Below are 26,428 nucleotides of genomic sequence, written 5' to 3'. Positions count from 1 at the left end.
TCCGGCTCAGCTCCTTCTTCACCACAACAGATTGATACAGCGTCCGCATTACTATATATATATATATATATATATATATATATATATATATATATATATATATATATATATATATATATATATATATATATATAACTGGCCCTCGCTCATAAACACATGATAATGGAAGACATACTCCGCCTCACAACACACCTCATACGTGCCAGGACATAAGACGTAGCCCAAATGATCTGTGATGCACTTTAGCCACTTTGTTGCTATATTTAGCGAGTAGCGGTACATATTAAAAGTGAAAGAGAGGTGTGTCTTACATCACACATTCATTGGCTGATCAAATACAAGCGGCCATGGAAGTACTTGAGGAGATCTGCCACCACAAGCCCAGGGAGTGTGCATTACCACAGCATGCAAACAAGCTCCAGAAGCATGCAACCCAACCTGTATTACTTCAATAAGTGCTAAGAAAACACAGCTTAGATATACTCTTCTGTCGTCTGTCAACACTTTGAATAGTACTGCTTAATTTTTTTCACCAGGAAGGCAAGGTTTGGCCCTGGGGCCATTTGCTGAACACACCTATTTTTTTATGGCATGTTGTAGAAACATAACACACAAGCAGAGGTGGGTAGAGTAGCCAGAAATTGTACTCAAGTAAGAGTACTGTTACTTTAGAGATTTATTACTCCAGTAAAAGTAAGGAGTAGTCACCCAAATATTTACTTGAGTAAAAGTAAAAAGTAGGTTGTGAAAAAACTACTCAAGTACTGAGTAACTGATGAGTAACCTGTTTGTTTAATGATGACGGCAACAAATAATGCACAAAAACATAAAAATAGCAATGAGCAAATTCAGAGCCAGGAATATCTCTTAAGCAACTAAAACAATAATATATATTAAATAATAATACATTAAAATAAAAAAAAATTAAGGCAAATTGAGCCACAATAACTTAACAGCATCATAGGCTCAGTAGGCATTGATTGATTGATTGATTGAAACTTGTATTAGTAGATTGCACAGTACAGTACATATTCCGTACAATTGACCACTAAATGGTAACACCCCAATAGGTTTTTCAATGTTAATCAATTACTTAATAAATGACCAAGTCGAGGTGATCTACCTCATATATACATATACATACACACACATATCATATATATATATATATATATATATATATATATATATATATATATATATATATATATATATATATATATATATATATATATATATATATATATATATATATATATATATATATATCATCATCATCGGCATCGCAGTCTCGGAAGACCATTGATTTCCTGTGCCTCGGACCCATAGATGTTGCCGGTGTCGCAGAGCCCTGTTTCTTTCTCTTTGCCGTCTTAGCCTCATGGTGTTGGGCCAGGGTGGTTTCTGACTTGAGCAGCCCGCTGCGGAGGGCCTGCTGTCACTGAAGGCGGTCCTGGGCTGCATCTTCCCAGCTGTCGGGCTGATGTCAAAAGACTTGAGGTCTTGTTTGCAGACGTCCTTATAACGCAGCTGGGGACGGCCAATCTGCCTCTTGCCAGTTGTGAGTTCAGCATAGAGGATGTCCTTTGGGATTCGCCCATCGTCCATCCGCCGGACATGGCCCAGCCAGCGGAGACGTCGCTGCCTCAGTAGGGAGCACATGCTGGGAAGCTGTGCTCTTTCCAGGACTGATTGGTTTGTGATCCTGTCCCTCCAGGTGATGCCCAGTAGACGCCTAAGGCAGCGAAGATGGAAGATGTTTAGCCGCCGCTCTTGGTGGGAGTATAGGGTCCAGGTTTCACTACCGTACAGTAGAGTGCTGGTGACACAGGCTCTGTACACCTGCACCTTAGTGTGGATAGTGAGCTTGCGGTTTTCCCATACTCTCGCTGTAAGCTTCCCAAAAGTTGAGGCAGCTTTTCCGATGCGGCCACTGAGTTCGGCATCGAGTGACAGGTTGTCGGTGATGGTGGAACCAAGGTAGCTGAAGGTGTTTACGACTTCCAGGGTGTAGTTGTTGATGGTGATAGAGGGGGGTGGTTCAGTTCCCTGTCCCATCATCTTGGTTTTGCTCAGACTGATGGTCAGGCTGAAGTCCTGACAGGCTTTGGTGAACTGGTCCATTACGGTTTGCAGGTGCTCCTGGGAGTGTGCTACCACTGCTGCGTCGTCAGCAAACAGCATGTCCCGGATGACGAGTGGCCTGACCTTTGTTTTGGCTTTCAGACGGGCATGGTTGAACAGTTTGCCGTCTGTCCTTGTGTGAAGGTAGACTCCTTCAGTTGCTGTACGAAATGCTTGGCGCAGGAGGAGGGAAAAGAAGATCCCAAACAGGGTGGGCGCCAGCACGCATCCCTGCTTGACACCACAGCAGATTTTGAAGGGGTCTGATGTGGACCTATCGAACTGGATGGTGCCATGCATGTCGGTGTGGAAGGACTGGAGGATGCAAAGGAGTTTGGGGGGACAGCCTATTCGTTCAACCAGCTGAAAGAGGCCACTCCTGCTCACAAGGTCGAAAGCTTTCGTAAGGTCAATAAATGCCATGTAGAGTGGTTTTCTCTGCTCTCTACACTTCTCCTGCAGCTGTCTCAGAGAGAAAATCATGTCAGTAGTAGACCTTCCTGCTCTGAACCCTGCCTGAGATTCTGGGTATATTTTCTCAGCGAGAACCTGGAGTCTATTCAGTGCAACTCTGGCAAAGAGTTTGCCGGTAGTGCTGAGTAGAGAGATACCACGGTAGTTGTTACAATCACTCCTGTCCTCCTTGGGGACGGCGTGGCGCAGTTGGGAGAGTGGCCGTGCCAGCAACCTGAGGGTTCCTGGTTCAATCCCCACCTTCTACCAACCTCGTCACGTCCGTTGTGTCCTTGAGCAAGACACTTCACCCTTGCTCCTGATGGGTCGTGGTTAGGGCCTTGAATGGCAGCTCCCGCCATCAGTGTGTGAATGTGTGTGTGAATGGGTGAATGTGGAAATAGTGTCAAAGCGCTTTGAGTACCTTGAAGGTAGAAAAGCGCTATATAAGTATAACCCATTTACCATTTATTCTTGTACAGGGTTATGATGGTAGCATCCCTCATGTCCTGTGGGACAGCACCTTCACTCCAGCACAGACAGAGGAGCTTGTGAAGTTGGTAGAGGAGAGCAGGCTTTCCACACTTGAGGATTTCAGCTGCGATTCCGTCACTGCCAGGTGATTTACCGCATGCTAGGCTGTCAATCGCTTTGCTTAGCTCCTCAGTTGTTGGTTCCATGTCCAGTTCTTCCATTACAGGTTGACACTCAACATGGCGGAGGGCTGCATCGGAGACAGTGTTGTCGCTGGCGTAGAGTTCGGAGTAGTGTTCTACCCAGCGGTCGAGTTGTTTAGAGCGGTCAGTGATGATTTCTCCCAGTGCCGATTTCAGCGGAGCAGTTGTGTGGTGTAATGGTCCAAGCGCCTTTTTGATGCCGTCGTACATGCCTTTGATGTTACCGGAGTCAGCGGCTGATTGGATGTTGCTGCAAAGCTGTAGCCAATAGCTGTTAGCACAGCGACGGGAGGCATTCTGCAGTTTCTTCCTTGATGCCCTGAGAGCATGTAGGGTATTGTCACTCGACGTGCATTTGTAGTTGGTAAGGGCGATACGCTTTTCTTCCAGTATCGGTGCCAATACAGATGCGTTGGCTTCGAACCAGTCATTGGACCTTCGCAATCTTTTGCCAAAAACCGTTAGGGCCGTGGTGTGGATGGTGTCTCGTAAGCCTTCCCAGTACTGCTGGGCAGAGCTGCACTGGGGTAGTTGGTGGAGGGATTCCTCTAAGGCACGGTTGAAGGAGGCAGTTTTAGTTGGATCGGCTGCAATCCACACAGGGGGGCGGGGGTCCTTTAGGTTTGGCTCTGTAGATAATTTAGTTTGACTTTACAGCAGACGAGGGAGTGATCGGTGTCACAGTCCGCACTGTGAAAGGTACATGTTTGGAGGACACTTCTGAGGTCAGAGCGCCGTGTTATGATCAGGTCCAACTGGTGCCAGTGGCCAGATCTTGGGTGTCTCCAGGAGACTTTGTGGCGGGGTTTGGACTGAAAGTATGAGTTAGTGATGCAGAGATTGTGAAATGTGCAGAACTCAAGGAGACGCTGCCCATTCTCGTTCATTCTACCAATGCCATGGTAACCCAAGCAAGATGGCCAGGAGTTATGATCCGAGCCAACTCTTGCGTTAAAGTCACCAAGCAAGTAGAGCTGATCTTGTTTGGGGATGTTTCTCACAGTCGCCTCAAGCTCATCATAGAATTTGTCCTTTATTTCGTGGGAGGAGCTAAGTGTTGGTGCATACACACTCACCAGGTGGACAGGTCCCATGGTGGTGTTAAGGCAGAGGGCTAAAATTCTCTCTGATCTGCCTGTAGGTAGTGCTATTGCTCCTAGTAAAGTGTTCTTGATTGCAAAGCCAACTCCGTATTCTCTGGTTTCACCCGGAGGCTTCTACTGCCAGAAGAAGGTGTAATCTCTTTCTCTCAGTGAGCCTGATGAGAGGAGTCGGGTTTCCTGAAGGGTAGAGATGTCTATTCGTCGCTTCAGGAGTTCGTTGTTAATGACTGCCGTCTTGCGTGCGTCGTTTATATCGAGCAGGTTGTCAGTTAGTCCGGGGGTCATGGTTCTGACGTTCCAGCATCCCAGACGTAGTGCTGGAGTCTTTGTTTTATTTGTTTTGCTTGGTGCAAGGTTTACAGCCCACTTGTCAGGAAGAGTCCCTTAGCTTCATGCACCCAATGAAGCAGGCAGGCTGTGGCGGAACAGCACCTAATTGGCTGGGGGCTGCCCAGCTTGAGGCGGGCGGTAGCTGTCCAGTAAGATGAAACATCTCTCCCACCGACGGAGGTAGCCCCTGGCGCCCATCCCTACGCCAAACGAGAAAGGGCTTATAACCGGTAACTGCTTACCTCCCGTGTTGTGCCTTCACTGCACAGTGAAGCTGGAGTTTCCTCTCCAGGGCACAAGAGGCCTGGGCAAGGTGTATGGAGATCCTGTGTTGCCCAAGCAACAGGGCCCCCCCTTGCTGACGTTGTCCAAAGGAATGGAAAACCAATACATTTGGTGTCAGTTCGGCTGCAGGACATGCCAGAACAGTGCTTCGCACACTGAACTACCTAACGGAGTCCAGGCCGGGTTTTCTGTTGGGGTTGGCTCCCTTAGCCTTTTCCATTCCAGAGGATACCCACAAGGCAGTGGAAGGGGGTGGAGGGGGGGGGGGGGTGGGGGGGGGGGGGGGGGGGGGGGGGTTCTATTTAACCCATAGATGGGGCAGTGGTTGGCGGACGCCAGGGCGTGTCCACACACCGGTGGGCCTGCACGCCTCGCCTCTGGGGCCCACTGTTGCTCCGAGATCCCCTACAGTTTAGCCTGCGTCCGCAAAGACGCAGTTACCGTGCGTGGCCACGAGGAGGCACCACAGGAGTCTTGGTGGTGGAGAGGCTTTGTACCAGCAGGAGGAGGCTTACGCACTCGGCTCCTCTTTTCACCCACCCATGGGCTAGCTGGCGGCGATAGCTGTAAGCAGAAAGTAGCAAGCAGGGGCAGCATGCAGCATGCACTAACTACAAGCACTTCTGCCACAAATCTAATGCACTGACGCATCACACGCACCCTGTGCGCGAGCACTCACACTGACATATATATATATATATATATATATATATATATATATATATATATATATATATATATATATATATATATTATATATATATATATATATATATATATATATACCTGTATATACACACACATACATATATATATATATACAATGTATATATATATATATATATATATATATATATATATATATATATATATATATATATATATATATATATATATATATATATACACATACATTTATATATACAGTATATAATTTATATTTATTTATTTTGCCGTTTTTGTTCACATGTTAAAGGTGTTTTAATGAATATACATGCATGTTTAACATATAGATTCCTTTCTTTCATGAAGACAAGAATATAAGTTGGTGTATTACCTGATTCTGATGACTTGCATTGATAGGAATCAGACAGTAGTACTGATAACGTCCACATTTTCAAATGGAGGAGAAAAAAAGTTCCTCCTTTCTGTCTAATACCACATAATAGTGGTTGGTTTTTGGCATCTTATTTGTCCAGCTTCCATATTCGTTTTTATACACTTTACAAGAAATACATTGGCGGCAAACTCCGTAGCTTGCTAGCTTGTTTGCGCTGGCTTTCGGAGACTCTTATTTTGTTAGCGCAGGCGCGATGGAGCAGCACTTTTATTGTGAAGACAGGAACTGTGCGGTCAGTCTTTAGGCTTTTGACAGGAGGTAGGTTAAAAAAGTGTCTTTTTTCCTTCACAATTTTGATTGATTGATTTAAACTTTTATTAGTAGATTGCACAGTACAGTACATATTCCGTACAATTGACCACTAAATGGTAACACCCGAATAAGTTTTTCAACTTGTTTAAGTCGGGGTCCAATGAAACAACTGCAATTGTGTGATGCATTACATTGTATCGTATGCATGTTCGAAATAAACTGAAACTGAACTGATCTGAACGTGTGATGGTCATGTGACCGACTGGCTCTGTTTGATTGGTGAAACGGAGTCCAACGTCACTAGTGACTGCATCTGATTGATGAAACGCAGGCATGCGATAGATCCTACTTTGAAGGTCTGTCTGACAAACCAAAACAAACAAAGCGTGCATTAACAGATCGATAAAAATCAGTAGCGAGTAGCGAGCTGAATGTAGATAAATGGAGCGGAGTAAAAGTAGCGTTTCTTCTCTATAAATATACTCAAGTAAAAGTAAAAGTATGTTGCATTAAAACTACTCTTAGAAGTACAATTTATCCCAAAAGTTACTCAAGTAGATGTAACGGAGTAAATGTAGCGCATTACTACCCACCTCTGCACACAAGGCATAACATAATGAGAAATGTCTGAAATGTCGATACTAATAATGAATACAAACACTAATATTTATCATGAAATATGTGTATTAGCCTTGACAGTTGACAGTTTGGGTTGCCTACTCCCTGAAAAATAAAAAACTTGTATTGTCTTGTATGTGCCTTTTTAATGGGTGTGATTTTTATACTTTTTGACTCAAATCTCAATTTACTAGATGTCTTTTTTGGAGAAATAAGAACACATGGGAAACTTAATGTTCAATTCCTTTTTTGTTCTCTGAAAGAAAATGTCTAGGCATTAGAGTAAGCTTAAGAAAGACAAATCACACAATGATTAAGGTTAATATTTACACTAGGGGTGTAATAGTCAACTAAATTGACTATTACCTCACAGTCTCGCTGAATTATCCAATCTCTACTGTGTTTATATCTTTGTCTGAACGATTTAGCCTTTATAGGTTGAAAAAATGTCACAAATGCGATTTTAGTGTGGATCTCTTAGCTGGGTTCTTGCCAGCATTCATGTAGCATCAGGGCCGTAACTAGGATTTGACAAATACAGAGGTCAAAAATTGGTGGTTCAAGAGGAGCTTTGGAAAGACTGAAATCATGTGTATCCCAGCACCATATAATTAATATTCCCTTGAGCAAGGCAATTCATTTCCAGAATAACAAAATCTTTCAGTTTAGGTAGAAAAATCACGTGTTATATTATCTAACCTCTTTGACAATTATAACATGGATCCATATATTTTCGATCATTTCAACTATCCCCGGGGATTCAACCCATAACCTTCTTTCTAGTTATTAGGTATTAATGACATGCGCCATGAAAGCTACTGGAAGCTTGAGAGGGAAATATGTTCTCATATTATTATCAGTGACAGAGCCGGACGTGGCCAGGAGTACGTTTGGAGTAAAATTGCATATGATGGGCCTTGTCATTCAATAATTCACATTTGACATACGCAAAAAGCCCCCCCCCCCCCCCCCCCCCCCCCACGGATGGCGCAACAAAATTTAGGGCGGGCGGGCTGGATCTCTGTGAACAGAACCTGGCTGACATGACAACAGTATTTTCCCAACAGCATTTCACATCAATTTCATTCAGATGAAACCAACATTAGTTAAGTCACTATAATTTAATGTTAATGTTATGTTGACAGCACATTTCGGATCGGATGATGTTTATAGTAAAAGTGGATGTCGTTGTGTTACAAAACCCAAAACCAGTGAAGTTGGCACGTTGTGTAAATCGTAAATAAAAACAGAATGCAATGATTTGCAAATCCTTTTCAACTTATATTCAATTGAATAGACTGCAAAGACAAAACATTTAATTTTCGAACTGAGAAACACATATTTTTTGTGCAAATAATCATTAACTTAGAATGTAATGGCAGCCACACATAGCAAAAAAGTTGGCACAGTGGCATTTTTACCACTGTGTTACATGGCCTTTCCTTTTAACAACACTCAGTAAACGTTTGGGAACCGAGGAGACCAATTTTTGAAGCTTTTCAGGTGGAATTCTTTCCCATTCTTGCTTGATGTACAGCTTAAGTTGTTCAACAGTCCGGGGGTCTCCGTTGTGGTAGTTTACGCTTCTTAATGCGCCACACATTTTCAATGGGAAACAGGTCTGGACTACAGGCAGGCCAGTCTAGTACCCGCACTCTTTTACTATGAAACCACACTGTTGTAACACGTGGCTTGGTATTGTCTTGCTAAAATAAGCAGGGGCGTCCATGTGAACGTTGCTTGGATGGCAACATACGTTGCTCCAAAACCTGTATGTACCTTTCAGCATTAATTGTGCCTTCACAGATGTGTAAGTTACCCATTCATTGGGCATTAATACACCCCCATACCATCACAGATGCTGTCTTTTCAACTTTGCGCCTATAACAGTCCGGATGGTTCTTTTTCTCTTTGGTCCGGAGGGCACAAAGTCCACAGTTTCCAAAAACAATTTGAAATGTGGACTCGTCAGACGACAGAACACTTTTCCACTTTGCATCAGTCCATCTTAGATGTGCTCGGGCCCAGCGAAGCCGGCAGCGTTTCTGGGTGTTGTTGATAAATGGCTTTCGCTTTGCATAGTTTTAACTTGCACTTACAGATGTAGCGACAAACTGTAGTTACTGACAGTGGTTTTCTGAAGTGTTCCTGAGCCCATGTGGTGATATCCTTTACACACTGATGTCGGTTTTTGATGCAGTACCGCCTGAGGGATCGAAGGTCACAGGCATTCGATGTTGGTTTTCGGCCTCTGATTTCTCCAGATTCTCTGAACCTTTTGATGATATCACGGACCATAAATGGTGAAATCTCTAAATTCTTTGCAATAGCTTGTTGAGTAATGTTGTTCTTAAACTGTTTGACAATTTGCTCACGCATTTGTTCACAAAGTGGTGACCCTCGCCCCATCCTTGTTTGTGAATGACTGAGCATTTAATGCAAGCTGCTTTTATACCCAATCATGGCACCCACCTGTTCCCAATTAGCCTGTTCACCTGTGGGATGTTCCAAATAAGTGTTTGATGAGTATTCCTCAACTTTCTCAGTCTTTTTTGCCACTTGTGCCAGCTTTTTTGAAACATGTTGCAGGCATCAAATTCCAAATGAGCTAATATTTGCAAAAAATAACAAAGTTTCCCAGTTCGAACCTTAAGTATCTTGTCTTTGCAGTCTATTCAATTGAATATACACTACCGTTCAAAAGTTTGGGGTCACCCAAACAATTTTGTGGAATAGCCTTCATTTCTAAGAACAAGAATAGACTGTCGAGTTTCAGATGAAAGTTCTCTTTTTCTGGCCATTTTGAGCGTTAATTGACCCCCCAAATGTGATGCTCCAGAAACTCAATCTGCTCAAAGGAAGGTCCGTTTTGTAGCTTCTGTAACAAGCTAGACTGTTTTCAGATGTGTGAACATGATTGCACAAGGGTTTTCTAATCATCAATTAGCCTTCTGAGCCAATGAGCAAACACATTGTACCATTAGAACACTGGAGTGATAGTTGCTGGAAATGGGCCTCTATACACCTATGTAGATATTGCACCAAAAACCAGACATTTGCAGCTAGAATAGTCATTTAACACATTAGCAATGTATAGAGTGTATTTCTTTAAAGTTAAGACTAGTTTAAAGTTATCTTCATTGAAAAGTACAGTGCTTTTCCTTCAAAAATAAGGACATTTCAATGTGACCCCAAACTTTTGAACGGTAGTGTAGGTTGAAAAGGATTTGCAAATCATTGTATTCTGTTTTTATTTATGATTTATACAACGTGCCAACTTCACTGGTTTTGGGTTTTGTACGTTGCTGGAGTTGCAGCCGGCGGTGCATGACCAAAGATCGTATATTGTGAGAAGATGATTGCCGGGTGCTGTACAAGGCGATACAGTACAGCGCGCACAATGTCCTACACAAAGTACATTTTGCATCAGTCATATCATCTACTGAGGACATGACCTTGTGCTGTATACACCTCAATGGTGTATACGGCCATGTGTAGCATACTGTCCATGTTTTACTCATTTTACACCACTCAGACTTAAAAGTAGATGCTAGATGTCAGTAAAAGCACATACTCAGAGCTCATTGTCAAATTACTGTACTGTTTTAATTCATTGTAACTAATAATAGTAATGATTATTTATAATTACAGAAACACCACCAAAGGCTTCCTTATTGTCCACTATCTGCTCTATCGTCCACAAGTTGCAGACATTCTCCATGTATGTTTTGCACGTAAAAAGTGTTTGTGCATCTTAAACATTCATTTATCACATTCACCCCTCCTAATTTGTGAAGTGTTGAGAGCAATCTTTTGCACTAATAGTTGTTGGTAAATGATAGACAATGAGAGATTATCACCACACTTCAACATCTCTATCATGTAAATGCTTCCCCTTTGCTTGGTCAGCATTGCAAATAAAACGCTGTTCTTAATTGTCTTACCCTGGATAAATAAATGTTAGATAAATATATGAATAAATGAAAACTAGAAAGTCGCGCCGCTCAGAGACAAATTTGATGGACAAAAATGACGCCAATTGTCCAACAAGTGTGGGGAAGTTGCGAGCATTGGACTAAGTTGCGAGACTAAGTGCGTAATTCACAGGGATTGGTTGGATGTACTTGAATCTCAGCCTAATTTATTCACGGATTTGGATAATCAGGTGATTGTAAGCAGAATGCAGTTCATACAGTGTTTTTATATGATGAATAAACATATGTTATCAAATCTTCTATAGTATTGTAATACATGTTTTTGTTTTGTCTGTTTTTGCATGTATGTACTGTATTTGCTTAAAACATGTTATCATCAGATATGACTAGTTACACCGAGAATGGTGGATGCCGTTTTAACGCAACAGTGACGGTGAAGACAGATTACCAGCAACTGAACTCTGAGGATGGAGCTCTTCTCAACCACACCAGATTACTCCAAGCTATGGTACCACAAGTACATGTTAGCACCATAAGAACACGTTGGTCATGTTTGGCTTAAACATTATTTATTTCTGAACAGGTAACCGGAGCGCTGCAGTCCAATGTTTCCGTCCATTACCTCGCCTCCTGGCCGGTGCAGCCTTTCAGAACCGCTACCTCACTGCTGATAGGCTGCACATGTGACCTTTCCCTGCACAACGTCTCAACCGCGCTGCACGTCCTCCTCATACACATACAGGAGGTGTCAGCCGTGACCGTGCAAGGTGAGGACCAGCGGCACTGAGGCAGCTCGTGACTTCACTCTCGCATGTGTGATTTGTGCAGAGAACATAACGTTCCGGAACCATAATGACTCAGTCGCACCATGGCTTTCTTCCCCCACGGCATCTATATGAGTGACCGTCTAGAAAATACCATCTGACTTATTAGTTACACATATTAAATGCACACAGATATTACTGACAACTTATTCAGACTGAATATTGTTTGCTTCCTGAAGACACAAAATGTTTCATTTAAAGCCAGCGCCTTTCATTTAGAATAATTTCAATAACCTTTCTTATCTTATTATGAGTAATTTTTAGTGCTGTCAAATCACAGGTTTTTATTGCTTGCATAATTTAAATTAACTTAAAATGTGTGCATATATATATATATATATATATATATATATATATATATATATATATATATATATATATATATATATATATATATATATATATATATATATATATATATATATATTGTGGTGTCACCAGAGGCTCTGTGGGTGAGAGATGCTACATTCCTTTCATAGTGGGCAATTAGTTCCAAAATGTCCGCTATTTAAAAGACTACAGTTCCCAGAATGCAACCCTGCCAAGAAGAAGAGAACAACACACACATATAAATATATTACACATACATAAACATATATATGTATATATACACATATGTGTGTATAAATACATTTACATATATATATATATATATATATATATATATATATATATATATATATATATATATATATATATATATATATATATATATATATATATATATATATATATATATATATATATATATATATATATATATATATATATATATATATATATTAGGGCTGTGAATCTTTGGGTGTCCCACGATTCGATTCAATATCGATTCTTGTGGTCACGATTCGATTCAAAATCGATTTTTTTCGATTCAACGCGATTCTCGATTCAAAAACAATATTTTCCCAATTCAAAACGATTCTCTATTCATTCAATACATAGGATTTCAGCAGGATCTACCCCAGTCTGCTGACATGCAAGCAGAGTAGTAGATTTTTGTAAAAAGCTTTTATAATTGTAAAGGACAATGTTTTATCAACTGATTGCAATAATGTAAATTTGTTTTAACTATTAAATGAACCAAAAATATGACTTATTTTATCTTTGTGAAAATATTGGACACAGTGTGTTGTCAAGCTTATGAGATGCGATGCAAGTGTAAGCCACTGTGACACTATTGTTCATTTATTTTTATTTTTATAAATGTCTAATGATAATGTCAATGAGGGATTTTTAATCACTGCTATGTTGAAATTGTAACTAATATTGATACTGTTGTTGATAATATTCATTTTTGTTTCACTACTTTTGGTTTGTTCTGTGTCGTGTTTGTGTCTCCTCTCAATTGCTCTGTTTATTGCAGTTCTGAGTGTTGCTGGGTCGGGTTTGGTTTTGGAATTGGATTGCATTGTTATGGTATTGCTGTGTATTGTTTTGTTGGATTGATTAATTTAAATTAAAAAAAAAACAAAAAACATTAATAAATAAATAAATAAATAAAAAATAGATTTTTAAAAAATGAGAATCGATTCTGAATCGCACAACGTGAGAATCGCGATTCAAATTCGTATCGATTTTTTCCCACACCCCTAATATATATATATATAAATACAGTATATATATTTTATTATTATTATTATTTTTAAAATATTTTTTTCATCTGACATTGCATGGACAAAGATAAGACCTTCTGGAGGAAAGTTCTGTGGTCGGATGAAACACAAATTGAGCTTTTTGGCCACAATACCCAGTAATATGTTTGGAAGAGAAAAGGTGAGGCCTTTAATCCCAGGAACACCAAGACTACCGTCAAGTATGGTGGTGGTAGTATTATGCTCTGGGCCTGTTTTGCTGCCGATGGAATTGGTGCTTTACAGAGAGTAAACGGGACAATGAAAAAGGAGGATTACCTCCAAATTCAAAAAGGTGAAACAATTGAAAACATCACCCTTTGCTCTGATTACTGTTTTGCACACCCTTGACATTCACTCGATGAGCTTCAAGAGGTAGTCACCTGAAAGGGTTTTCACTTCACAGGTGTCATCGTTTTGATGCCTTCAGTGACAATCTACAATGTAAATAGTCATGAAAATAAAAAGAAACACATTGAAATGAGAAGGTGTGTCCAAACCTTTGGCCTGTACTGTATGTATGTATATATATATATATATATATATATATATATATATATATATATATATATATATATATATATATATATATATATATATATATATATATATATAAAGGAATGTAGCATCTCTCACCCACAGAGCCTCTGGTGACACCACAATATATATATATATATATATATATATATATATATATATATATATATATATATATATATATATATATATATACACTACCGTTCAAAAGTTTGGGGTCACATTGAAATGTCCTTATTTTTGAAGGAAAAGCACTGTACTTTTCAATGAAGATAACTTTAAACTAGTCTTAACTTTAAAGAAATACACTCTATACATTGCTAATGTGGTAAATGACTATTCTAGCTTCAAATGTCTGGTTTTTGGTGCAATATCTACATAGGTGTATAGAGGCCCATTTCCAGCAACTATCACTCCAGTGTTCTAATGGTACAATGTGTTTGCTCATTGGCTCAGAAGGCTAATTGATGATTAGAAAACCCTTGTGCAATCATGTTCACACATCTGAAAACAGTTTAGCTCGTTACAGAAGCTACAAAAGGGACCTTCCTTTGAGCAGATTGAGTTTCTGGAGCATCACATTTGTGGGGTCAATTAAACGCTCAAAACGGCCAGAAAAAGAGAACTTTCATCTGAAACTCGACAGTCTATTCTTGTTCTTAGAAATGAAGGCTATTCCACAAAATTGTTTGGGTGACCCCAGTGTATATATATATATATATATACAAATATATATATATACAAATCTATATTCCACTCATCACATGGTCCACAGAAAGTTGCATCAATAACATGGACTGCAGGCCTTGGGAACAACAAAACTAAGTTCACTTTTTTGTATAATATGTAATCCTCATATTTCAGTCCTGTTACTGACATCATTCTTTTATGTTATCTGTTAATTAAAAACAATTGTTGAATTACGGTAATGGGCTTACTGTCAACATAAATGTTATGTGGCTATATTTCATATTGCTTTTATTTTCAGTCTCGTGACTCAAATGAGTTATTTTCATGTTGGAAAAACTCAATACACATTAAAAGTTGATCAGTATGTGTATTATCATGTTTAAAGTAAAACATAGGACAAAATGTTGAAGTATTTGCTTTGTAAAATCTTCCTTTTTGTGTTTGTAGATGTGAATGAGTGTGCACATCCTGCTCTTCATCGGTGTTCCCCTCAGGCACAATGTAACAACACAGTGGGTTCCTACCAGTGCGTATGTCACACAGGCTACGTCGATGTTGACCCCAGCAACCCTGGAACTCTTTGCACAGGTCAGCATGCCTCAATTTGTCTCCATTGTATCAGACAGATGAGATACAGAGTGAGGACCAGCTGGTGGAATTCACTCAGCTAAAGTCCCTAAATGTTGGAAATAAGGGTTGTCAAATGCATCGATGCTTGGACACCGACTCCATATAAATATATCCTAAACAAATTATAATGGAATTTTGATATGCATCATCATGCTGCGTCACAACACCGCCCTGCTTTGTATGCATACTTCGGCTAAGAGACGTACCAGAAGAGATCCGTTGTGGTAATTAGTGATGTACGGAATGCATTAAAAGTGAAAAGAGATGAGGAAATAAGTGTAAGAGAAGAGTGAGTCTTGCGTCGTGCATTTATTTGGTCATCACATACAAGAGGTCACAAAAGTCAATGCACAAGTGAGAGCACAGAGCTGCCTCCACAAGCCAAGCAGAGAGTGTTACTAGGGGCGGTATAGCTCGGTTGGTAGAGTAGCCGTGCCAGCAACTTGAGGGTTCCAGGTTCGATCCCCGCTTCCGGCATCCTAGTCACTGCCGTTGTGTCCTTGGGCAAGACACTTTACCCACCTACCCCCAGTGCCACCCACACTGGTTTAAATGTAACTTAGATATTGGGTTTCACTATGTAAAGCGCTTTGAGTCACTAGAGAAAAAGCGCTATATAAATATAATTCACTTCAATACTACCGCGCCCAATGCCTGCAGAAAAGTATCAGTACTAAGACGACACAGTTTAGGGACACTCTTACATCGTTTGGCAACACTTTGTCTTTCCGGTGAAATAAGTAGGCTAAGGCCTAAGGCCCCTCCTACGCTAAGGCTAATGTTATCCAGGGTTAATCCCACCTAACCTTATCCGTGTCCACACACATACAATGGTCGTTTAAGACCCGCTGCCCCCTCCGTCCGCCGGCGCAACGCGACCTAATACGCATGCGCGGAAAATGCGCACGTCATAGTCACCTCCAGTGTTGCTTTGTGTGCAGGTTCTTAAATTAAATTTAACTTATCTGGACAATTATCCAGTGTTGTGGTATTTCAATTAACCGGAATTCAGTGCGCTGTGGGGCCCTATTATAGTGAATCACACCTGAGACATCATAAATTAATCAAGTCTTTAAAGGACTTGTGAAAGTAAACAATGCAGTAAAGAACATTTTACATCAGTCAATCTAGGGATCTAGATATCTGGTCAGGACACTCCTCACTCTTTTGCCTTCACCTTCATTGTGCATTCGTTTTTGGTGACTTTATATACTCTGGACCTAGACGTTGAGTCCGTGACATACAAACGTACATGGCAGACAATAACTGATACAGTCTGCTTTGCCCGTCCAAAAGCATTCGCTGTTTTCCGTAGTCGTCCCTCGTCAGCCAGGTAATACAAAGCACACGCTACCTTTTTTTGATCACATCCACGGTAGCCCGCATTCTCGTTGTCTCTCCTTCGACAGATGGACAAAATTTTTCGGTAAGTAGAATCACAGCTGACCTGAATATTCTCTTGCCGTCTGAGAAGTGTTGTATCCCAAATAGCTGCAATCGCTTTCTCTTAAGGTATTCATGTGTGATTTCCACAAGCGTCTGTACATGTAGAAGAAGGAGAAACACGGGCATGTCTGGATGACTCACCTCCATCTTTGTAGTGTTTACCTCTGAGTGGAAACGGGTTGTTATGAAGCTGACTGTGGCGCGTTCTTTCTGACGTCACTTCCTGTGTGGGGCATGGTCTTTCTGGCGTTACTTTCTCTCCAAACTCAGTTTGTAAACGATCGATGAGACCATACAAAGCTAAGAGCCGGAGATTCAAGAAATACAAGAACCTTAAACGCTGATTTAGTGTGGCTGACACGGAGCTTAGGCTAAATAATTATTCATTTAAGGAGTTATCCGGCTTAATGTAGACATGGCCCACAAGCCAAGCAGAGAGTGTTACTACCGGTATATCGGGTAGTATAGCTCGGTTGGTAGAGTGGCCGTGCCAGCAACTTGAGGGTTCCAGGTTCAATCCCCACTTCTGCCATCCTAGTCACTGCCGTTGTGTCCTTGGGCAAGACACTTTACCCACCTGCTCCCAGTGCCACCCACACTGGTTTAAATCTAACTTAGATATTGGGTTTCACTATGTAAAAGTGCTTTAAGTCACTAGAGAATATTATATAGATATAATTAGAGATGTCCGATAATATCAGCCTGCCAATATTATCGGCCGATAGATGCTTTAAAATGTAATATCGGAAATTATCGGTATCGTTTTTTTTACTATCAATATGTTTTTTTTTATTTTTTTTTTATTAAATCAACATAAAAAACACAAGATACACTTACAATTAGTACACCAACCCAAAAAAACCCCCTCCCCCATTCACACTCATTCACACAAAAGGGTTGTTTCTTTCTGTTATTAATATTCCGGTTCCTACATTATATATCAATATAGATCAATACAGTCTGCAAGGGATACAGTCCGTAAGTACACATGATTGTGCGTGCTGCTGGTCCACTAACCTTTAACAGTTAATTTTACAAATTTTCATTAATTACTAGGTTCTATGTAACTGTTTTTATATTGTTTTACTTTATTTTTTATTCAAGAAAATGTTTTTAATTTATTTATCTTATTTTATATTTTTTTTTAAAAAGGACCTTCACCATACCTGGTTGTCCAAATTAGGCATAATAATGTGTTAATTCCACGACTGTATATATAGGTATCGGTTGATATCGGTATCGGTAATTAAGAGTTGGACAATATCGGAATATCGGATATCGGCAAAAAGCCATTATCGGACATCCCTAAATATAATTCACTTCACTTCACTTCACTTCACTACCTATTATTGTGTTCAAAGTGTGACCCTGGAGCCATTTGCTGAACACATATCTTTTTTATGGCACATTGTAGAAATAAAATACATATAAAAAAAGAGCAAAAAGTCATAACGTAACGAGAAAATGCTGAAATGTTGACACTAATAATAAATGCAAACACAAAGATTTGTTTTTAGATACATGTTTTAGCCTTTTTGTCTATTTAATTACAAATCACCAAAAATGATTCCCGGGCGCGGCCACCGCTGCTGCTCACTGCTCCCCTCCACTCCCAGGGGGTGATCAAGGCTGACAATCATGGGTACTTTAACTTGAATTAAAATGCCATGATGACATCTCACTACCACCTTATTAAAAGAATAGTATTAACACATATGTTTGTTTTACGTACTGGGAGGCTCCACACCACTGCTGTCCTTTTAAAAATGTTAAATAGTTGACCACTGTTGTTATTTATGATCATATTTATAAGCACAGTATCGTTTAGATATTCCGGGAGGTTATATAATACTGCTGTTATTTAATGTATAGTTACCTCTTGGCAGCTGAAAGTGATATTTACATTATGTTGTTGCACAGCGAGCTTAAATACTAGACACTTTGAAACACTTTTCAATAAAGTAGTCAATTTATAAGTAAATAGGTTTATTTAAAAAATATATTTTATTATGGTATTTAATATGTATTGACTACTGAAATTCTGGTATGGTGACAACTTTAGTTGAAAATAGTTTGTTCGCTCTACTGTCACACATTCTAAATCCTGAGTTGTCCTCCTTCCATCCAGCCAACCATCCATCATTCATTCATTCATCCGTCTATCCATTTTCCCCCTTTCCAGCCCTTCCTGGCATCAACAACTTACAGTCTTCCAACATCACTGGAACCTCCTTTTTTGTGTATTGGTCCAGCCTAACTCTGACACCTCAGACTTACTTGGTGGTTTTAAGTGAGGGGTCAGAGGTTATTGAGTGGACAACTAAACAGACCATGATGGAAATAAAGGACCTGCAGCCTGGGATCAACTACAACGTCACTGTTCAGATCCACTCCAACCAAAGCCAAGGAGACGTCCTCAATATGGCACTCAGAACTGGTAAGAATTGTTCACACAAAACTAAAGTTGCTGCAACCACTGCTCTCAATAACTTCACTGAAACCCCCGCTTTAATTAAAAACATGTCCCTAAAATTGACCTTTAATATTTTATTAGCAGCATACTTCTCTAATACAGTCATAACAAATTAGCCATATCAGTTTTTACATACACAGATGCCAAGGAAGTAAATGTATTTCATGCTTTCATGTTTGAAGAGCAGCGGTATTATGTCCAACAGTTCCTGAAGGCAGCAGCACTCACCACGCTGGCCGAAGTGCAAACTAATTATGTCATAAAACTGTCATGCCGAAACTAAAACTAATATTGACCAACATCTAATTAATATTACTTGTACAAACATAATTCAACTTAGTTCATGATTTTTTTAAATGTTGGTGGCTTGTGAAAATGGAACATGATTTCCGACTAAATGTTGTAGAAAAACCCCCAAAAAAACCAGGTATTGATATAAATAGTATTGCGTTTTTCATTTCATGCTTTCATTTTGATAGTTACATTTAAAAAATTATGATTGAGGTCGCTGTCTGCACATAGAAAAATATCCATCCATCCATTTACTACTACTAATAAAATATAATTAAAGGTAAACTGCTAATTGTTGAAGGGTTGACTAATTCTAAGACAACCGTAGAATAGACCGACATGGCACATGGTCCTTTTCAAATAGTGGGGTGGGCTTCCTAGATCTTTAGCAGTGAGCGGGCATAAGCATGTCTGTGGCCCTAATGAGGATGAGCGGTATAGAAAGGGGGCATGGCATGTTTGACCTTGGAGAACATGCTTTATCAGTATCATGCAGTATCATGCTTCAAACCCCGCTTCCAAAATCTGTGCACTTCAAAATGTGCTCCTCATTGTAGCCTTTAATCCTGACTTCATCATTCTGATTTATAAAATACAAAAAATCAGCACAAATTGTTGCATTCATTTTTATTTTGTAAGTTAAAGTGTTTTACTGTATACATTGAGCTAATGTTGCTGATCAATTTGAATTGACTATTAATAGAGTTTATTTCAATTAATTTTTCAGTATCAAATGACTCAGGTTGGTCAAAAAATGTTTATTCAGACCCAAAACCAGTGAAGTTGGCACGTTGTGTAATTCGTAAATAAAAACAGAATATAATGATTTGCAAATCCTTTTCCACTTATATTCAATTGAATAGACTGCAAAGACAAGATGTTTAATGCTCGAACTGAGAAACATTTTTTTTTTTTTTGCAAATAATCATTAACTTAGAATTTAATGGCAGCAACACATTGCAAAAAAGTTGGCACAGGGGCATTTTTACCACTGTGTTACATGGTCTTTCCTTTTAACAACACTCAGTAAACGTTTGGGAACTGAGGGGACCAATTTTTGAAGCTTTTCAGGTGGAATTCTTTCCCATTCTTGCTTGATGTACAGCTTAAGTTGTTCAACAGTTCGGGGTCTCCGTTGTCGTATTTTACGCTTCATAATGCGCCACATATTTTCACGACGAAGCCACGCTGTTGTAACACGTGCTGAATGTGGCTTGGCATTGTCTTGCTGAAATAAGCAGGGGCCTCCATGAAAAAGACGTTGCTTGGATGGTTGCTCCAAAACCTGTATGTACCTTTCAGCATTAATGGTGCCTTCACAGATGTGTAAAATACCCATGCCTTGGGCACTAATACACCCCCATACCATCACAGATGCTGGCTTTTCAACTTTGCGCCTATGACAGTCCGGAAGACACAACGTCCACAGTTTCCCAAATTTTTTTAAAATGTGGACTCATCAGAACACTTTTCCACTTTGCATCAGTCCATCTTAGATGAGCTCGGGCCCAGCAAAGCCGGCAGCGTTTCTGGGTGTTGTTGGTAAATAGCTTTCGCTTTGCATAGTAGAGTTTTAACTTGCACTTACAGATGTAGCGACGAACTGTTGTTACTGACAGTGGTTTTCTGAAGTGTGTTGGCGCAAAAAGTTTTCTTCTTCCTGGGGTGGCGTAACAAAAAATAATTGAGAAGCACTGCTGTAACAAGTAGCGGTGTAACTGAAAATGCGTTCATATCTCGATTTTGAACACACTCAATGTGGCACTCGGTACGGTACAGAGGTCTATTGAATTCCCACATTAAGTGAAGGACAGCAAGTATAACGGCATCCTGATTAGGGACGTGTATTAAATTCAGTACTTTTATAGATAGCGACCCATTTCCGTCTGTATTACTGGGTACAGATTCACTTTGAAACAAACAAGGCAACATTTTGATAACTTTGTTGCGCGTGACATCCATACTTGCCAACCCTCCCGATTTTTCTGGGAGACTCCCGAATTTCAGTGCCCCTCCCGAAAATCTCCCGGGGCAACCATTCTCCCGAATTTCTCCCGATTTTCACCGGGACTGTTATGGATCACACTCCTGCTGCTGCTCTTCCTGCTGTGCGTCCTGACGGGCGTGCCACGGGCCACGCCCACAGACGCACTCTCTCCGCTGCTGGCGCACCTCCTCGCGCCTGCAACCAATCCGTAATCCACACACCTGCCCGTGATGAGCGATCTGCCTTCAAGAGCCAACGCAACCTGAGATCCGACGCCAGAACGTAGCTTCTCGTACCCAGTACAGTAAGCCCACACGTTCCTCGCTCACCCATTTGTGCATTTTCTCTCCCTGTGCTTCCTCCCCGCCGTGCTCATTGTCGCTTGTGTTGTGTCTTCTCCAGCTCCCCGTCATCCTTCCTTGTCAAGCTGTCTGCCTTGTCACCATGGACCTTCCCGTGGATTCCCCCTTGCCTTCCTGGATTTTCGACCTCACGCCTGCCCACTGACAACGACGCCGCGCTCCTGCCCTCGACTACCCGCCTGTCCTCCAACACTCGAGCCTGCCTTGCCCTTATTTGGACTTCCACCTGGATCAACACGCACCCTCAACATCCTCTAACAACCACGCTCAGATAAGTCTCACATTTAGTCACACTACATCTATTTGGTTTAATTACACATCTCACTCACATATCCAGCTGTCAGTAAACACGCTGACAGCTAAACGAAGTCATTGTTTCTGTCGTCTACTTCTCCCAGTAAAACGTCACAGTACGTTCTGGCCATGTCAGAACCAGACGGCAAAGACATGACGCGTACCCCGCTCACCTCTAGAGCCTCCCCTGCACCCAACATCACAGGTGTGCACACGGCACTCCAGCAGCACCAAGAGCGCTTTTGTGTACTTGAAAACAAGCTGGATGCTGCTTTTGCTGACATTTTAGCTCGACTAGAATTAATTTCCCCAGGCTCTTCCGCTCCGCCGGCAACCGAGCAAGTCGCCTCTGCCGCTGCAGTCCCCATACTGCCCCCTACTTCCTGCGAGCCGAAGATCGCTAGCCCCAGAGCATTCAAAAGGGATTTTGAACTTTGCCGTGGCTTCTTGGTCCAGTGTGACATGGTTTTTCGTCACCAGCCCTCTCGTTACACTTCTGACGGGGCCAAAATAGCCTTTATTTTTTCATTATTGACTGGAAGGGCCCTCCAGTGGGCCACGGCAGCAGTTGACCACAACATTGGCCTCAGCACACATTTTGCCACGTTTCGCTCTGAATTCCAGGCAGTTTTTGATCACCCCACGGATGGAGGAGACGCCGCCTCACGTCTTCACTCCCTCCAGCAAGGTTCTCGGTCTGTTGCAGACTACACCCTCGAGTTCCGCACCCTGGCCGCTGACAGCGGGTGGGATAATAAGGCCTTGATGAGCGCCTACCGTCGGGGTCTCTCCGACGAAATCAAGGACGGATTGTTGCGAGACCGCCCGGCCACCTACCATGACCTCATCCAGTTGGCCCTGCTCATGGACCAGAGGCTAAAGGAACGGGCAGTGGAACGAAGACTCGCAGCCCGCGAGAGGACCAGACGGCCGGCGTGGGAGAATCGGACCGCTCCCTACTCCCCTACTGCTCCCAGATATCGGGCTGAAGGCGCCCCCTTGGTGGACCAGTCTGGGTTTTTTCCTGCATCTTCCAGTGGGGTGGAACCCATGCAGTTGGGCAGGACACGACTTGCCACTGAGGAACGGGAGAGGAGGTTCCGGCAGCGCCTCTGCCTCTACTGTGGTTGTGCGGGTCACATGATCCAGACCTGCCCCACACGACCAAAAGATCAGGCTCACTAGTAAGGGGAGTACTAGTGAGCCATACCACCTTTCCCCAGGGTCGCAGTGACCCTGGCAGCCTCTTCCCTGCTACTTTATCTTGGGAGTCAAAGAGTCTGAGGGTGGGAGCATATTTGGACTCGGGTGCAGATGAGAGCTTCCTGGACCATGATTTTGCCTGTCAAGCCGGGATTGAACTTCCGCCCCTGGAGAAGTCCTTACCAGCTCAGGCCTTGGATGGACATCCCTTGGGACCTATCACCCACCGTACAGCACTGGTCACACTAACCCTGTCAGGCAACCACACGGAACAAATCAGCTTTTTGATCCTCAACGCCCCCGTAGCTCCCCTTGTCCTCGGCCGCTCATGGCTTCGCCAGCACGACCCCCATATTTCCTGGATTTCAGGGAGAATCTTGGCCTTGCTGTTGATTTCATCACGGGGCTCCCCCCTCTAGAGGTAACACCACAATCCTCACCATCATTGACAGGTTCTCTAAGGCAGCACATTTTATTCCATTGCCCAAACTCCCATCCTCTGCTAAGACGACGGACCTGCTGGTACAGCATGTGATCAGAATCCACGGGATTCCCTCCGACATTGTCTCTGATCGTGGCCCCCAATTCATTTCTCGGATCTGGCAGGCCTTCTGCAAGGGAGTTGGGGCCACGGTTAGTCTGACTTCCGGCTACCACCCCCAAAGCAATGGTCAAGCAGAGAGGGAAAACCAGGGGGTGGAGACCATGCTGCGCTGTATGGCTGCGCAACAGCCCAACTCCTGGAGCAAATTTATTCCATGGGTGGAATACTCTTTTAACTCCATGACCTGCGCAGCTACTGGTATGTCCCCGTTTGAGTGCTGGCTGGGGTTTCAACCACCCTTGTTTCCTTCCCAGGAGATCGAGGTGGCAGTTCCTTCCACCCGGGCCCACCTGAGACGATGTCGTAGAGTGTGGAGGTCCGCCCGCACTGCCCTACTGAAGGCGTCTGAAAGGATGTGTCGCAACGCCAACCGGCGGCGCATTCCGGCTCCCGACTACCAGCCCAGACAGCAGGTGCTGCTTCGGGCCAAGGACCTCCACCTCCCGATCCCCTCCCAGAAACTGGGCACCACGTTTTGTTGGACCGTATACGGTAAAATCCAAGATCAACCCTGCTGCAGTACATTTGGATCTTCCACATTCCATGAGATCCCACCCTGTCTTTCATGTCTCCCAAATCAAACCAGTAGTTAGCAATTCCCTTCCCCCCCCCACCCCTGCTTCTCCTCCTCCTAGGGTCCTCGAGGATGGGGACCAAGTCTGGACGGTCAAAGAGATTCTCAGGGTCCGGCGACAGGGGAGGGGATGGGTATACCTTGTGGACTGGGAGGTTTATGGTCCTGAGGATAGGTCCTGGGTACCGGCATCTTACATCGCCGACCCCTCCCTGATCGAAGACTTTCACAGAGCTCACCCTGAGGCACCCCGAAGCTCGCCGGGAGTCTCGCCGGGAGACTCAGCTAAACGAAGTCATTGTTTCTGTCGTCTACTTCTCCCAGTAAAACGTCACAGGGACAACAATATCAAGAGCGTGCCGTGATGGCACTGCCTTTAGCGTCCTCTACAACCTGTCGACGCGTCCGCTTTTTCACCATACAAACAGCGTGCCGGCCCAGTCACACGTTGTATGCGGCCTCTGCATTTACACGAATGTGACTGCAAGACATACTTGATCAACAGCCATACAGGTCACACTGAGGGTGACCGTATAAACAACTTTAACACTGTTACAAATATGCGCCACACTGTGAACCCACACTAAACAAGAATGACAAACACATTTCGGGAGAATATCCGCACAGTAACACAACAGAACAAATACCCAGAATCCCTTGCATCCCTAACTCTTCCGGGCTACAATATACACCCCCGCTACCACCAAACCCCGCCCCCCCAACCCCGCCCACCTCAACCCCGCCCCCCCATACCTCAACTCCCCCCCCCCAATCTCCCGAATTTGAAGGTCTCAAGGTTGGCAAGTATAGTGACATCACAGACTCAGCACATGTTCAAACACTTGGCGAGAAAACAAGCAGTCAAGAAGTCAGAGTGGACTCAGCCAGACTGCCTCTAGATCAGGGGTCACCAACGCCAGGTAGCCCATAAGGACCAGATGAGTAGCCCGCTGGCCTGTTCTAAAAATAGCTCAAATAGCAGCACTTACCAGTTAGCTGCCTCTATTTTTTAAATTGTATTTATTTACTAGCAAGCTGGTCTCGCTTTGCCCGACATTTTTAATTCTAAGAGAGACAAAACTCAAATAGAATTTGAAAATCCAAAGAAATACTTTAAAGACTTGGTCTTCACTTGTTTAAATAAATTCATTAATTTTTTTACTTTGCTTCTTATAACTTTCAGAAAGACAATTTTAGAGAAAAAATACAACCTTAAAAATGATTTTAGGATTTTTAAACACATATACCTTTTTACCTTTTAAATTCCTTCCTCTTCTTTCCTTAACATTTAAATCAATGTTCAAGTAAATTTATTTTTTCTATTGTAAAGAATAATAAATACATTTTAATTTAATTCTTCATTTTAGTTTCTGTTTTTTCGACAAAGAATATTTGTGAAATATTTCTTCAAACTTGTGTTTATTAAAATTCAAAAAAATTATTCTGGCAAATCTAGGAAATCTGTAGAATCAAATTTAAATCTTATTTCAAAGTCTTTTGAATTTCTTTTAAAATTTTTGTTCTGGAAAATCTGGAAGAAATAATGATTTGTCTTTGGTCCAATTTGTTATATATTCTAACAAAGTGCAGATTGGATTTTAACCTATTTAAAACATGTCATCAAAATTCTAAAATGAATCTTAATCAGGAAAAATTACTAATGATGTTCCATAAATTATTTTTTTAATTTTTTCAAAAAGATTCGAATTAGCTAGTTTTTCTCTTCTTTTTTTCGGTTGAATTTTGAATTTTAAAGAGTCGAAATTGAAGATAAACTATGTTTCAAAATGTAATTGTCATTTTTTTCGTGTTTTCTCCTCTTTTAAACCATTCAATTAAGTGTAAATATCATTAATTATTAATAACATAGAGTTAAAGGTACATTGAGCAAATTGGCTATTTCTGGCAATTTATCTAAGTGTGTATCAAACTGGTAGCCCTTCGCATTAATCAGTACCCAAGAAGTAGCTCTTGGTTTCAAAAAG

The 26,428-nt window shown here is 41.7% G+C and overlaps 1 protein-coding gene across 1 annotated transcript in view; it reads left to right on the top strand.

Annotated features, from left to right (window-relative positions):
• umodl1 (uromodulin-like 1) overlaps positions 1–26,428 on the top strand; it is a 47,938-nt gene that overhangs the window by 2,291 nt on the left and 19,219 nt on the right. The window contains exons 4-7 of the mRNA XM_062048424.1: positions 11,278–11,405; positions 11,481–11,664; positions 15,027–15,167; positions 18,838–19,092. Coding sequence (XP_061904408.1) covers positions 11,278–11,405; positions 11,481–11,664; positions 15,027–15,167; positions 18,838–19,092 — 708 coding nt within the window. The remainder of the gene's footprint in view (positions 1–11,277; positions 11,406–11,480; positions 11,665–15,026; positions 15,168–18,837; positions 19,093–26,428) is intronic.

Source organism: Entelurus aequoreus, linkage group LG05, assembly GCF_033978785.1.
Source record: "Entelurus aequoreus isolate RoL-2023_Sb linkage group LG05, RoL_Eaeq_v1.1, whole genome shotgun sequence".
NCBI classification, from domain to species: Eukaryota; Metazoa; Chordata; class Actinopteri; order Syngnathiformes; family Syngnathidae; genus Entelurus; species Entelurus aequoreus.
This window is presented reverse-complemented; position numbering and strand designations above follow the sequence as displayed.